The sequence below is a fragment of the Caenorhabditis elegans genome, chromosome IV (genome assembly GCF_000002985.6).
Source record: "Caenorhabditis elegans chromosome IV".
NCBI lineage: Eukaryota > Metazoa > Nematoda > Chromadorea > Rhabditida > Rhabditidae > Caenorhabditis > Caenorhabditis elegans.
The window spans coordinates 13,135,272-13,150,574 of NC_003282.8; the positions used below are offsets into that span (position 1 = coordinate 13,135,272).

The 15,303-nt window shown below is 36.0% G+C and overlaps 3 protein-coding genes and 1 non-coding gene across 5 annotated transcripts; 2 read left to right on the forward strand and 2 right to left on the reverse strand.

Annotated features, from left to right (window-relative positions):
* Positions 1 to 760: 760 nt before the first annotated feature.
* Positions 761 to 3,551, forward strand: B0564.9 (F-box domain-containing protein; the record flags this gene model as incomplete). The annotated part of the gene is made up of 7 exons (NM_070127.2): positions 761 to 944; positions 1,188 to 1,341; positions 1,499 to 1,676; positions 1,726 to 1,862; positions 2,100 to 2,249; positions 2,551 to 2,809; positions 3,342 to 3,551. The coding sequence occupies 7 exons, from the start codon at positions 761 to 763 to the stop codon at positions 3,549 to 3,551; spliced, it is 1,272 nt and encodes a 423-aa protein (NP_502528.2).
* A 168-nt stretch (positions 3,552 to 3,719) lies between these two features.
* spe-43 (uncharacterized protein) lies at positions 3,720 to 7,083 on the reverse strand (the record flags this gene model as incomplete). 2 transcript variants are annotated; one of them, NM_001268773.1, is made up of 6 exons in its annotated part: positions 3,720 to 3,835; positions 6,272 to 6,391; positions 6,438 to 6,593; positions 6,643 to 6,771; positions 6,876 to 6,983; positions 7,032 to 7,083. In NM_001268773.1, 6 exons carry the CDS (start codon positions 7,081 to 7,083, stop codon positions 3,720 to 3,722), a joined length of 681 nt encoding a protein of 226 aa, NP_001255702.1. The 2 variants fall into 2 exon arrangements, with proteins under 2 accessions (NP_001255702.1, NP_001255703.1); NM_001268774.1 differs by having other exon boundaries at positions 3,725 to 3,835; positions 6,126 to 6,391.
* A 6,020-nt stretch (positions 7,084 to 13,103) lies between these two features.
* On the reverse strand, positions 13,104 to 13,124 carry 21ur-10402. Its single transcript, NR_056872.1, has one exon.
* A 1,180-nt stretch (positions 13,125 to 14,304) lies between these two features.
* Positions 14,305 to 15,283, forward strand: nlp-79 (Neuropeptide-Like Protein). The gene is made up of 2 exons (NM_001027954.3): positions 14,305 to 14,383; positions 14,990 to 15,283. The coding sequence occupies exons 1-2, from the start codon at positions 14,310 to 14,312 to the stop codon at positions 15,132 to 15,134; spliced, it is 219 nt and encodes a 72-aa protein (NP_001023125.1). The 5' UTR covers positions 14,305 to 14,309; the 3' UTR covers positions 15,135 to 15,283.
* Positions 15,284 to 15,303: the final 20 nt, after the last annotated feature.

The window sequence follows — 15,303 nt, forward strand, 5'->3', positions numbered from 1 at the left end:
GTTTTTCGGGTTTCGGGAGCTTCTCCCTTATGCTTTCACGTGTTAGTATGTTTTCTGGAGTTTTGAATATTGCCAAAAAAAAAAACAAAATTTCATGCAAAAAATGTTCTGTTTCAAAAGTTCTAAAAATAAGTTGAAAAAGATTTTATTTGATTTGAAAATTATGGAATTTGATTTTTGATAAAAGAATTTGATAATGTGAATTTTTTAATCAAAATATTGAACTAAATTTTTTTACACCTACACCTGACTACCGTCTATTTTTAGGCGCGCTGATAGGCAGGCAAACGATTTTATACCTACGACTTAATTCCAGATATTTTTAGTACAAATTTCTTAAATCTCGTTTCAAATTTGTTTTTGCCCTGTTTTTTCCAGGATTTTCACTTTTCAATATTGAAAAGAAAACAAATTGCAGGAATAAAATGATTCATCGTATGATACGATTCTTTCCGTCATTGCTTTTTGTTTCTATTTCTCATTTTTCTGCGTTTTTTTCACAACCTACTTGTCTCACTTTTTCCTCAGGTTTTAACAGAACATCCAAGCGGAGTATAGTTTTATTTAATTTTTGTTTTTGGTGGTTAATTTTAGGTTATTAATGAAGTATCTTCAAAATGTCATCTATCACCACAATTCGCCAATTTTAAGCTGCGTCCAAATTTAGTTTTTTTGGAGTTCCCATCAATTTTTATTTACCTCTATTTTGTGAAATTCTCATTCTCCAATTTTAAAATATTTCGGATTTTTTCAGGGTTCAATGGACCAGGCGTGGTTGGAAATAATCGACCGGCTAACTATAGAGGATGCAATTCGATTAAGAAGAACGAGTTCAAAAGTCGATAATCTCGTTAGTAAATCGTTAAAATCAATGAGACACTTGGATGTTCAAATGCATTGTCCGTCGGTTATCAGGGACTCTGTGGCAATGGCTTCTGTGATTGGTGAGTTATAGAAACTGAATACATGGTATTATAAAAAAAAATCCCAAGAATTAAAATAAAATTAATATAGAAATCAAGATTTTCAAAATGGAGTTACAACATAGAAGTTTGTTTTGACTAGAATAAACGGTAGCAACAAAAAATTGCACAGAATAAAATGAAAGCAAAAAATACAATTAAACTAATTAAAAACACATTTTAAAAAAATATAAATAAAAAAATGAATTAAAACTGAATTTTCAGCCCAATGTTCTTACAACCTTCAAACTTTGGATCTCAAAATCAGGTCAGACAATGCAAAATATGCCGGAATTCCAAGTGACGTCAAAATTCGAAGAAATGTTATGACATCGATCAATGAAAATGCTACGAAATTAAGAAAACTTCATATTGATCGGTATGGATTTTTAGCCTATAATTAAAATTTTTGCCAATTGACCAACGCCGCTGATTGGTCAACTTTTTGAATCAAAATAAAACCGCGAAAAAACCTTTTTTCAAAACAATTTTAAAATTCCCAAATAGCTACTGTTTTTCAAATTTCAAATTTTCAGTTGTCGAATATCACCAGGCGCCATTGGAAGTTTTGGAGACTTACCAGACAGTATTGAAGAAATAAGCATCACAAATTCAATGATCGAATGTTCTGAATGGGACGTCGCCACAATCATCAGAAAATCATTTGGCACTTTGTTGAAAAAGTGCCGAAAATTGAGATATTTCGAGATTTCTGTAAGTCTGAGAGGAACCAAGTATGCAATGAAAACGTTAATTTCTCCAGGGACAATGTCTCATGAACAGTCATTTCCACGTGGATCCAAAAATCTTACAGTTCATCTCAAATACTGTTGAGCATTTGGCAATTGCAGTGGGACACTCTCTTACCATCAATAGCTTGGCGTTTTTGAAAGACAAACGGTATTTTGATTTGTTTTAAAACTACGCCTATGCATACCATGTGCCTATCCGTCTTCGCAGAAAATAGATAGCAGGCACATAGACAGGTAGGCGAGTAGGCATGAGCGTAGGCAGACAGAAATAGCCTTTCAAATCGACCGCTGACCGCCTTTCGCTTTTCAGGTAGGCAGGCAATCCGTATTTTACCTACCTACAATTCTTTTCGAACCGAAATTCAACAAACCTCACACTTTCCAGACTGAAAACCCTAAACCTGCAACGATCGTTTATCTCTCCTTGTGATCTCGAACATATTGTTGCCATGGCCGACACAATTACTCATTTGGATCTTTCGCGTTCAGTTAATCTACTGGATTGTAGGCAGATTGCAGAACTTGTCAATTTGAGGTAAGATTTTAAGTTTTGAAAATGTTATCAGTCAAACTTGTGCTCTTATACATGGGAAAACTGAAAAGCTTCAGCTGAAATAGATACCGTAACAGATCAAGGAAGATTCGTAAATCTGCTGTTAAAAAAAATTTAGGCTTATCGCGTAAACTAAACTAATGTTTCCATTTTTGTGATTTTTCAATAATCTTACTATTAGTCAGCTTAAGAGCAGTATACATATTGTAGGCAGGCACGTAGGCAGGCAGGCATAGAATAGGCACGCACGTACCCTCTCGAGAATCAAATAATCTATTTTCAGACATCTATCCCTGAAGAACAACAAAGAAGGAGTTCGAGACGATTCACTACAATTGATCATCAAGAATTGCTCAAAGTTGGAAGAATTATCGCTTGACTGTTGTGAATATCTCACTGTGAATTCGTTGATCACTTTGGGAAACCTCAACAATTTGAAGCAACTTTCCTTACCTGGAATTGTAAACGTCGATGATTCGGTTTGCTTGCAAATTTCAAGATGCTCGAAACTCACATATTTGAATATTAACTTTTGCAGAAGGGTGAGTAATTATTAATGGTTTTTGAAACACAAACAAAATGCAACTGTGAAAACAAAAATGGCAATATGCAAACTTTTTCCGTGTTTCGTAAAGTTCTGAATTTAATGACATATTGTTCACTTAATATACCTTTAAAAAGAGAAGAGCTCTAATAGCAGAAGTTTGCAAACTGCAGTAAGAAACTTTATCAGTTTCTTTCGAATCATCAAAAGCCGTCACTGTACTCGATGCTCCTACCTAATATGAGCTCCTAAACTAGAATAGCTCAAAAACATAATTGCTCTGATAGCAGAATTTTGCAAACCACAAGAGCCTTTATGAAGTTTTTCAGCAAAAATTATTGTCATTTTAATAAGGAACGAACCTTTTTTTACATTTCTGTATAAGTTTTGGATAAAAAAAGTTGGATTATCATATTGAAATAAGCCGGTTTGTGCGTTTGCCGAAAACAATCGCCGCACAGCCCTGTCCTCCACCAACTTTAAAAGTTAAATTGGACCAAAACGTTATTTCTCATCCCAATAATTTCCAGGTTCAAAAACGCGGTCTTCTATGTCTTCTCTCGTGTCTCACCTCTCTCGATCACCTTGAAGTCCTCGGAATCCGTGCCTACTCTCATCACCTTCTCGCCTTACATATCAACTTTCCAAAAACCATAGTCTCAGATTATGTCGAATCAATATCCATCATAATTCCACCTATTCCTCCTCCGATCCCTCCATCAGCTATTGTCAAAGCCTAGCAATTTGATTTCTGTGTTCTCCCCCCAGTCCCTAAGCCCGGTTTCAGAATTTTCAGGTAACGAATATCGCATTAAAAAGTCTAGTCATTTTCAGCCTTATTTTCCCCGGATTTCTTTTAATTTGTTAACTTGTTTAGATGTATAAAAAACGTATGTTTATATTGAAAACTATTTTAATCCAAGTACTTGACTGTAAAAAAAATAATGCTGATCAGAAAAATTAGCGGGAGCAGGAACATCGCACTGAGTTGAGCCACCACCCAGTCGTAATTCATGACCATCGTCTGAAAAAAAAAAGGATTTTTGAGCTTTTAGATAAAACATTGGCCTGCTAATTTTAGACATTTTCAAGTACACTTTCTTGAAGTGAAGTTTGCAATATGGAAAGAAAATTTTGAAAATTAAAAGGTGGGAGTTTTATTTTATTTTTTACATTTTGGGCTTTTTGACTAACTGTTGCGGTATTATAGAGGAACTGTAGGGTTGCTGTAGAGCTACTGTAGATACGGAAATATGTTTCTGTATGACTACTGTATGATTACTTCAGGGTTACTGTATGATTACTGTAGAATTACAAGAGTATCACTACAGGGTTATTGCATGGCTTGTAGTTTTTGAAAAAAGATTAAAATGTTCAACAAAAAAATTGATTGCAAAAAACCGTTAAAAAGTATATTATTTTAATGTTTTTAGATCGAGTCGGAAATTTTTTTCGAAAAACAGGAAAAAACCAGAAAAAACTAGGCTTCTTGTTTTTCAGGAAGGTATTGAAAAACGACATGAACCCGAAAGTAAAAAAACATTTTGGAAAACAAATATTTTTTCTTCGATTTTAAGAAAAGAAAACCGAAAAATAGACACATCTTGGCTTTTCTGTTTTTTTTTTTAATCTGAATGTTCATATTTGTAATTTTTGAAGGAATATAATTGAACCCCAAATTTCGTCTTTTCAATGAAAATTAATCTGCCAAGCAGCCTCTAATAAATGCCGAGTGTACAGACTCCGCCCCTTTTTCGCGTTTTTTCGCGTTTTTTTTTGGCTTGCGAAAAAATGTCACACACGTTTTCATTCACAACTCCTGAACCGTGTGACTTCATGCTCTAATATTTGAAATCCTACTAGAAATATTTTGCCCCACGGTGGAGCAGAAAACGACACTAAGTTCGGAGCAAAATTGAGCCCAGGGCGGCTTTCCCCAGTTTGAAAAAATTTTTTGTTGCTCTTTTTACCCCCAAAAAAGCATGTTTTAATTGAATTAAAATTCGGGTTTTGCTCGGTTTTGTTCCAAATTTCTGTGCAAGATACTACTCAGAGAGACTGATTTTTTGAAAAAAAGTTTGAGTTCATAAGTGCAAAAGAAAAAAAGTTGTGATAAAACAAAAGGCCAAAAAATGACATTTTGCCAAAAAAATTTTTTTTTCCGAAAAAGTAGTTTTTCGTCTTTATCTCAAGTTCTACTTCATCTTTTTTGATATTTTTTTTTTTACACCACGTAAAAAAGTACGCTGAACACGATTTTTAACTCAGAATTGGAAAAAGTTCTATGAGTCGGCCGAGCAAGACGAATAAGTGCCAAATTTTGCACACTTTCCCATCTTTGCGAATCTACTTTTTCAATCATAACTCGGTCAGTTTTCAAGTTTTCTTAGTTTTCTAAAAAATGACGTGTAGGTCTCATCAAGACGCATCGAGACATATAAAATTTGTAAAAAGTTCAGTGGGAAAATTTTTCAAGAAAAAAATAATTCAAAAATTTTGTACTGGGAGGAGTGGTTTCCTGGGTCCCCTGAACATTTTTTCCACTAAAGTTTCGCGGAATGTATTTTTAATTCATAGTTTTTGATTTTATTTAATGGAAGATGAAGTTTCGTCGCGTTAGCAATGCTCTGCCAAGAGATATTATTTTTTTTAATTTTCAGGCTAAAACTTGTTTTTTTCTATACATCTGTCTGTGTACAAGATATAGCCCTCAACTATACGTCTCCTTTTCGGGAATTCAATAATGAGTACAATCCTGTAATAAAATTTTCAAAAATTAGGTTTTCCGCTGACTTATCAGTGATAAACGGTTTTCGAACGTCTTCCCCAAATAGTAATAATTGAAGAAAGCGGAATCGAAAGACGACTTCCTCCAGAAAATGTTCTTCCCTACATCCCAGTTTAAGGTGTCACCCGCATGGCCGAGTGGTTAGTGCGTATGACTGCAGAAATTTTGGTTGTTGGTTCAATTCTACCAAGTGTCAATTTTTTTTTGTTTTTTGTGAGTAATCGGGATTCGAATAGAAATACTCAATTTTATACAAAATATGGGTACGTCTCCCCTAATATAAAGCCTCCTCAAACTTCAATCAATCAAAACTCAGCTTTAACTGATTCATCGGGTGCATCTGTTTTTGGTCAAACCGAACTCAAAAAACAAGAAGACTCCCATTGACCTACTGAAATTTTCACAAACCCTCTAACAGGTTCGAGGCGAAGTCGAGAACCTACGCCCGGCAAGGGGACTCGCCTTACACCCCTACAACTGGCGGGCCCGCAGGGCCCGCTAGTCGAAAACCCCCTTAAAAACTGACCGGATCCTCATAACACCTATACCGACACAAATCCTCCTTAACACAAACGAGTCCTTCTCCACAATCAGTGTTCAAATCGCATTGTTTCCAATGCTTCATCACTTCTTCTCCATTCAAATTCAATTGTCCTATCACCCACAAATTACCTGTCTCGTTGTGACAGAACATGAAATTGTATTTGGTATCCACTTTTTCCGTCGAAAAACAGTCCATGTTGGTTCGAAATGTCATACTTCCGAATGTCAGGTCGGTTGGGCGAGTTATTTCTGGAATTTAGTGTGGAATTAGAATTCAGTTTTTTTTTAAACTTACTTGGTGGGCAGCTATACCCCTTGTAACAGAGGCCACCACGTTGATCACTACTTCCAGAATACACCATTCCCTTTTCGACGTCTTTACACTTTTCTTGGCCATACAATGGAGTTATTCTGTCAGGACAAAACGGCGAATCAGCGGCTTTTGGGTCAACTGGAAATGTCTATATTTTAACTGAAATTACACGAAGAGGGTTACAAACCATTGCAGCAAAATTTGGTCTCAAGATCACACCAGCCACTGTATCTCTCCAAGGATGCTGTACAATCTCTTGATCGGTTACAAGGTTTGACAGGGGTGTCCGGCATGCCGCCAATGCAGATTTGTTTGGCTGAAGATAACAAGGTAAAATAAAGTTTTATTGCCCCCGGCATCTCTTGGGTTTTTTTAACCAGGGAGGTGCCGGGCGCTGTCTCTCTAATTCCTTAAACTCACTATCCTTGACACATCTCTTTTCGCTAAGCCCGGTGACATTCATACACGCTGCGAAATTTTTTGGGCAATCGGATAAAACTGTGCATTTTGGACTAGACGATAATGAAACTGAAATCCTTATAGCTTTAGTTAAAATAGAAATTAGGTAACACTCACAGTTTCCAGATGCCTGAGAAAATGGAATCAGGAAAATTACAGCTAGTATCATAATTGATAGTTTTAACGGAGAAATAATTTTCGAAAGACGGTGTAAACGTGGAAGAAAAATGGGGAAGTGGTTTTTTTTTTCAATGTTCACGTAAAACGGAGGCATGGATTAAATCGTGGACAAATTTATATTCTGAAAGAAGTTGACTGAAATTCAAGACCTAAAGTTTCAGGCTGTGTGAGTTTTTAGAAAGTATGGCTTTTGCTTTTTTCTTAGCTAAATGAAAGTTACATGTACCAACAATACATACGCCCACAGTAACCTTATAGCAACGCTTTGTAACCCTACAGTACCACTACAATAACTCTACAGTAACTAAACAGTAGTCTTACAATAACCGTACAGTAACCGTACAGTACCCGGTTAGTAAGCCTACAGTAGCACTACAATAACCATATCCCTTTATTAACTCTATACTAACCTTATAGTAATCCAGCTGAACCACTACAGTAATCCTGCTATTTTGTTCATCGCGGTACTCAATCAATGTCGGCTGCACAGTAGGTTCCCGCAGGTATACGCAGCCGACATTGATTAAGGTTTACGATGAAACACTCGTTCCCACGTATCTCTTGCGCCTCTCCTATCATACCTTTTTCGAATTTCAGGCATTAGGGGTACTGTAGATTTATTCTGTTGCAGTTGTAGGTGGCTATTTTAGTATATTGAGTTATTTATCAGAAACTCCCACTAGTACTTCTTGCACGGTCGAATAGTTTTTCATATTGATATTGAGAATTCACCCAAATATACGTGGCCATCTTTCAAAAATATATAATTTCATCATATTTTTATTCCAAAATATTCCAAGTATATCTGTTCTCAAAACCAACCTCATTGTTCACATATAACAACGTCACCAATTTCAATCATCAAAATTCACAAAAATAGAATTTTGAGGTGGTAATAATCCGCGTATTTTTTTTGTATAAATAGGAAAAGTCTGAGTAAGTGAAAAGGAATTTTTGATTAATTTTTGGTTATTTTGTGTCGTGTGTATGTGTGGTCGCCGATATAATTAATTTGATACGTTTTTTACGATGATGATGATTGCCCAATTTTGACAGAATATTTTAGCATGTTTTTGTTATGCCTACAAAAATTTCCAATTTTATGCGTTTTCTTATCCTGTGAAAATCTATCTCTGAAAATTATTTTCCTATTGGTGCACCTTTAAATGTAGAATCTGTTTAAAACCGCTCCTATAGTTCTGAAATGCCCAAATAGCAAGTAAAAGGTTTCAAATAATTCTTGAAATTTTTTGAAATTTTCAGTCAACGTTTTTGCAAATTTCCTAATTTATAGAAATTTGACAGAATTCAAATATAAAATTCGTACTTTGATTTTTTTTTTTTCGGTTGACACTCAAAATTATGAGCCACAATTTTTCACTGAAATTTTTAAAAAAAGTTAATGGGTTTTAATGAAATTGTTTGTGTGCAAAATCGCATTCAATTTAGCCGGTGAGGTGCTAAAAGGGCGAGTGAAGAGGCGCTCCTTGCGCCTCCGCCGGGATTAATTAGGTGTAGGTAGAGACCTTAAGGCTGCCTGAATTTTTAGTTTCCACAAACGATTTTAGTTCTGTGAATATGTTTTCAACAATCGCATACATATTTGCTATGAATTTAAGTTTTTTTACAAATCCAGGAAAATTTTCAAACTTCCAGAAAACATTTAGCGAATTCCGACATTTTTGTTTCAGAATACAATAAATATTTTCTTGATCTCAGGATTTTTTTCACGAGAAAAAAATTGATTCCAGAAAAAATCGTTTTGTAAAACTCCAGATAGCCATTTACCTAGACCTAGTTTTTACAATTTGGCATTCTCATTTTTATAAAATTGGATATATTCCATCCGGCCCGGGTGGCAAGGAGGTGGTTGCCATGTGGCCAGAAAAGTCGAGCCCACGTGGAGTGTTTAAAAATTTACTTCTTAAACTATTTTTGTCAAAATGTCAAAAACTCCTTTCACCGACTCATATTTTATTTTCGACAAACAATAGCTACCCAAGAAGAACATCTAAAAACAACCCTGCTCCTCTAATCCCTCAAACTATACATAGTTATATCTTTTCAAGTCAAATCTTGAAAATAAAATCTTAACTATCACCTATCTAACTGACCACAAATGCTACTTCACCTGAAAAGAGCAGGGGATTTCAAGCATGTCGCGCTTGTCCAGTTCATTACCAAAAGAGCATAGTAAACATTGAATGACGAACATGCATTGTTTCATTGTTTAAAGCTTTTCCCTAAAATATATCTATGAATCACGTAATCAAATACGTCTATGTCACTTGGAGCATAACACCTCGTGAGCTTAAGTGAGCTCCGCCTCCATATGTCTCAGAGTTCCCTTTTCTTTATAAAAACTGTTTCCTCATTGTTCCTTTCGCCCATAACAACTATAGGTTTCTCCTTGGCAATTCAATTATTTTTACGAATTTTCGCCGTTTTTTCTCATATAAATTATTTTTTTAAATGTGTTCTGATCGTTTGTTCGGCACGCTAGCGTTGGCTCTCATATTTTGTGGCTCAAATCTTTTTTATGGGCGGAGCCTATAAGGATCCGCTTACTGTGTTTCTAAGATTTTGGTGCGAAATTAATTTTTTTTTTTCAAAAAAGAATTTCGTAAAAATAGCTTTTATCACTCAATTTTGTTTTTTTTGGCACATCACAATGGGCGGGCCAGGTCCAAACCACTTTATGGGCGGAGTCTGCCCGTCTTATTCATTCTCCTTAGCTTCATGATCTTGGCGCGTGAAATTTGAATTTTCTTTCAAAGTTTTTTTTTCTGAAAATTTTTAGTTTTGTCTGAAAAAACAGTATTTCTTTTTCATATAATTTTTTCAAAAAATCCAAACTGTTTTACATACACTAAGGAAAATATAATATTTTGTCCCACCCACGCTCTGGGCGTGGTCCTTCAAGCTCCGACCTTTTTATAGGCGGGGCTTTGTTGGTCACGCCTATTTTTCTGTGCCGCTGAATTCCTCCAATCTTTACAATTTGAAACAATTAACTCATATTTGCCGACACTTTTGAATTTTTTCAAAATTTTGTTAAATTTCCCTAAAACTCCCTGCTAACTTTACCGCTTTTGCCCCTCCCCCCCCCCCTGTCCAAAAAACACTTGCAGAATATTTAATAAGGTTCATTCTCCTGAAAGAAAACCTGCGCCACACAAGTTTTTATTGTTTTCGGGGTCGCTTTGTGTGCTAGAACTTGAAAGTCATGGCAATTGATGTCACTTTTTAATATTTTTAATCCTCCGGTATCTTCTAATAATAGGTTTTTACTTTTTTGTAGAGCCAAGAGCCACTTGGTTTTTAGTTCAGTTAATTTTTGAACATGTTCTAGGTCGGAAAATCTTGAAGATGTCCCCCCTCTACTACAAAAAGGAAACTTTTCTACACATTCATAGTAATTTGATACATTTTTTTTGCATACCCTCACCAATTCACTATTACTTTTTAATCTTCATCTCCGCCCCCGTGTGCAAGTGTTTTCCAAAAGAGGAGACCTCCTTGTGGTAATAAAACTGAACGGACTTTTCCAAATTTTTATTATTGAAGAATTTCGACACACAAGTTCATTTTTACTTTTGGAGCACCGAAATGACGTGGCTTTTTTGTTTTAAGGACGGCAGTATGTTGATGAGGTTTAGACTAATAGGAAACGACTTACTATTAGTCTTGAAAATAGACAATTTCGTTTGGATTTTTGTGTTTGTTTTATATTATGCGGGCAAGAATAAAAAGGCACGCCTGCCTATTGCCCCCGAGATTGCCGGCTGGGTGAAAGAGGGGCGAAGGCGCGCCCAGTCTCGCCTCGACCGGTTTGAATGACTTGTAAGGTTTTATCGGGGCTTTTCCACAAACTTTTGGACGGGATGATTTTTAAAATTCCAGAAATACGAAGTTTTTGTAATTTTTTTAAAGAATTGTACTACGTATTATATTATTATTATCGTAGATATTTTTTCACGATTTTGAAAAATTTTAAATACATTTCACCAGCTCAAGAATTTTTACAAAGTCAGAAATAATTTTTTTAAATAAAAAATTTTTAAAAAAATCCAAAATGTTTTCTACTAATCCGGGAAATTTACCATTTAAAAATTTTTTGAAAAAAAAATCTGAAATTTTTTAAACGAATAAATCGGTCAGCAAAAGTCCACTTTTTCACTTCGCATTTTTGCACTTTAACCAGCTAGCAATACATTTCCAAAATGGAAAAAATTGAACTATTCATACGAAAATTCATATTTATGTTGAACACACCGTTTTTCGAGTTTTTGATAAATTGCTTCGTCTCGAGAAATATTTTTCAAAGAAGGCCTAAACATAAAATAAAATGATTTATTTGCGGAAACATAAATTCAAAGCTTCTAGTCGAAATTTTCTAGTTCAGATGTGAAGCTCGTTTAAAAAATTACTCGATAAAATTATTTCTTCTAAAATCCCGAAAATTTCTGCCTCAGTTTTGTCTAGAAGATTATTTAACATAGTGCAGCCAAAGCCTAAGCCTAAGCCTAAGCCTAATAGTAAGCCTAAGCCCGCCTTTGCATTTTCCACGTGGAATCCACAACACGATTTCGAAAATTCTCAAAATTTCGTATACGGGAATTCTATGCTCCTTTTTGCATACATTTCGTGGAATTACCTTTACCCATGCGAACACGAGTACACATAATCTGCCTAATGAGACTTCAAAGTATGCATATCTATTTATTTGCTGTTCGTTTACACGCATGACCTCATTTTTTCCTTTGAATGCACGGATTAAAGTACTGAAACTTGCAACTGATGACGAGCTTCTCCATTCAACTTCCAGACAAGATTAGGTAAAGTTCAAGTGGAGCTTACAGCTGAAATCAGAGAGAGGCGGGTATTTTGTAGATAAATTTTTTCAGTAAAAAAAAAAGATTTTTTAAACTCTAAAAAAATCCCGGTGCTCGTTTTATTGCTAGAAAAGTCATATTTGAAGGATCTATGTATTTCAAAATTTTGTTTCAAAAATCGAAAATTTATTGAAAAATTTTGGACGACAACTTGAACTTGAAATTTGAACGCATGAGGCAGACAGGCGCATTTTTTGCCTTCGAGAAAAGCCTTTTGAAGGCACGTATGGAAAAGCCAATATGTGGGTGGAGCTAATCACAGGTGGTTACTAAAAATTCTTAGCACATTGCTCAAATTTCATCTTTGTCCCAAGTTGGGACTCCCAACTGATGACGATTCATCATAGTAACTTGAGCATCTTTTGTCTATTTTTGGAGCATTTCCCTTTTTCAGGTACCCCCCCCCCCTCCCAATCTCCTCTCCTCACCTCTTTTCCATTTTTGATCCCTTCTTCATTTTGTGTGCTTCTCTCCTCCCAGAGCTCCACCCACTTTTCAATGTCTGAAACATTTCGTCTCATTATGTGTTCCGGAACAGCAAGCCGAAGTCCGATTAAAAAGAACGCGAATTTCTGTTTTTTTTTCTGCATTCTGCATTCTGACGGATGTAGTGACGTTCGGAAGAGATGGCGAGTCTAATTAGAAACTTCCTAGGCATGGGTGGGGGAGTTTCTTTTTGGCCCCCATGCTTATTTTGTCTAGAAGATTGCTTCGTGGTGGTCGATAAAGTTGGGACCAATTTTTTTTTCAAAATGAGAAGAACATGGTGCACCCAAAGCCTCAGCTTAAGCCACAGCCTAGGCCTAGGCCTAAGTCTAAGCCCAAGCCAGGTCTCCGCTTCTGTACTAACCCTCTGGCACCTCAATTTACTACAACTACGTGCTGAAAAGGGTTCCGGAGGTCTAAAAAATGTTGATATGTTGACTTTTCGTGGTCCAGTTGAGTGAGCTTTCCAGTCAAAAGTGTATCTAGTTTGAACCAATGTACTTTTTTCCTCACAAAAAAAAGCACAAAAGTTAAATCATTGTTGTTTTTGTTTCTTTTCAGTAGGCCCCCATCTTCTTCTTTTTCTTCCCGGTTCTCACTATTCTATTCAAATTTCCGGTCCATTTGGTGTCTAATTCAGTAGTTTTGATTACATTACGCACCACCGGAAGATTAATCAGTCGCCCCTGAAACAGTATTCGTTGAGAGCTCTCGTCAGATTGGATTCGATCAGGGGGCCCTAGGGAGACAAAAATTTATAGTATCAAACTTCAATTTCTTCTAATTGTATTGCATGGGCAGTTTCGATGATATCAAAAAATTCACAACTACAAAAATGTAGAGAACAATGTGTTGGGTAGTTTTGTAGTTGACACCATTTTGACTGTATAAAGCCCTAGGCTTGTTCATCACGCGTTTTTCTATTTCGAGCTAATGATGAACTCGCAGAAAACAGAATGTGCTCTGACCAAATTGAAAGTGATGTATGATATGTATAACAGATTTGGCATTTTTCTAAAATCAGCATGTACCTGTCTATTGCTGACCAAGTCACGAGAGAAATTGCAGCGACTTTTCACATTCGTGTCACGTGCAAAGCATATGTCGGTTTTTGCGACGTGGCCTAGAAATAGAGAAGACTCGGCCACCGAATTTTTTCGCGGTCACGTCATATGAATGGGTAGAACCAGAAGGTTTCGGTATTTTGATTTTTTTCGGAAAATAGTATTTATGAAAAATATTGTTTTTCGATATGATTGGAGGGAGAAGTGGCCTAGAAAAAAACTAGATTTTGATAATTTTTGGAAATGATATTTATCTATTTTTTGAAAGAATTTATTCAATTTTCACATTAAATTGATAATTTTAGGATTAAAAAATAACATAATTAATTTTTAAGATTTTTTTCAGTTTTTTTTAGATTTCCAACTGAATATAAACTATGTGAGTGAGTGATTCTACAGAAACCCTTTTGTAGGTGGCCGAGTTTTCTATTTTCTCGACCACCAATCAAAAAGCCACGTCATAAAGAAAGGTTGATCTATTCAACCGTTGACATTTGTGAGCTCATCTGAATGATTGTGCCCACCACCCACAAAACGATGCAACCCGAGACTTTCAACAACTTTTTACAAGTTTAGACAATTTCCACGTTTTGTTTCGAATTTCTCTCTCTCTTTCTCTGGTGCCACGTCATCTCTCTCATGAAGCTCCGCCTATTTCATGCTTCATTCACACTTTCTGATTTCATTCATTCATCTACTGTTTCGTGCATCTTTGCTCTTTGGATTTTTTAGTGCAGTTCAAAAAAATTAAATTCAACTTTTCAGGTAAAATGTCCACTCGGTGGTTTGTGTTCGTCGCCCTGATGGCTCTCGTTTTACTTAGTGCACACACTACAGAAGCAATGTGAGTTGGAAAAAATTAAATAAATTTCAGGCCAAAGTCGGAGCCTAAGCTTAAGCCTAAGCCTAAGCCTAAGCCTAAGACTCATCCTAAGCCTGAGCCTGAGCATAAGCCTGAGCCCGGGCCTAAAACTAAGCATAAGCCGGAATCCAACAAACATAGCCCCCAGGAAATGCCAATCTGAGAGTTTAGTTTTCCCCAAGTTTGAAAATTTTAGATTTTCCAAGAAATGAAGTGTTTCTTTAAAATACATTTTTCCATTGAACACGTCCACCGGAAATGTGTCTGAACCTTTTTTTTTTGAAAAGTTTGAACTCGTTTTTGGAAAGCTCACATTTCCAATTCTCGCCCACATTCTTGAGTGTGAGGGGTCACTTGCAATGTTGCGGAACTTTGAAGAATGAAAATGTGTCGATTTACGCAGTTCGTGTACTCCTCGAGGAAAAGTCTACAATTTCTTTTGCGAAAAAATACAAAAAGCAGCACATTTTGACGAAAAAAAAAACTATTTATAATATTGCGAAATTGCTCGTAAATCTACAAAATAAAATGCTGGCCTAGCTTTTTCTCTTCCACTCTTTAACCTAAAAACCCCAAAACAATTTCCAGGCCACGTCCGGGACAAATGTCATTGAGCAACACACGAAACTGTTTCTTCTCGCCAATGGGATGTGTCTTCGTACCAAAGATGTCACGAATCCGGAAACTTTCAGCTGACTTTCGCAACGAAATCCCGCCACCCGACTACATTTGATCTATTGCTGCTCCACCGCGCGCCACGTACATCGCCACGTTTTCTATCGATTGGCGTGTTTTTCGCCGTATGATCTCTCAGTTCGTTCACACATTTCACGATCTCTTTCTTCTAGCAGTTCTTCTCATTTTTTTTAAAGTTCGGCATAAATCTACCATGTTATTTGAAA

Coding starts and splice junctions, on each gene's coding strand:
- nlp-79 (NM_001027954.3), top strand. CDS start 14,310: ATGTCCACTCGGTGGTTTGTGTTCGTCGCCCTGATGGCTCTCGTTTTA. Junction 14,384..14,989: donor GCACACACTACAGAAGCAAT/GTGAGTTGGAAA, acceptor AACAATTTCCAG/GCCACGTCCGGGACAAATGT.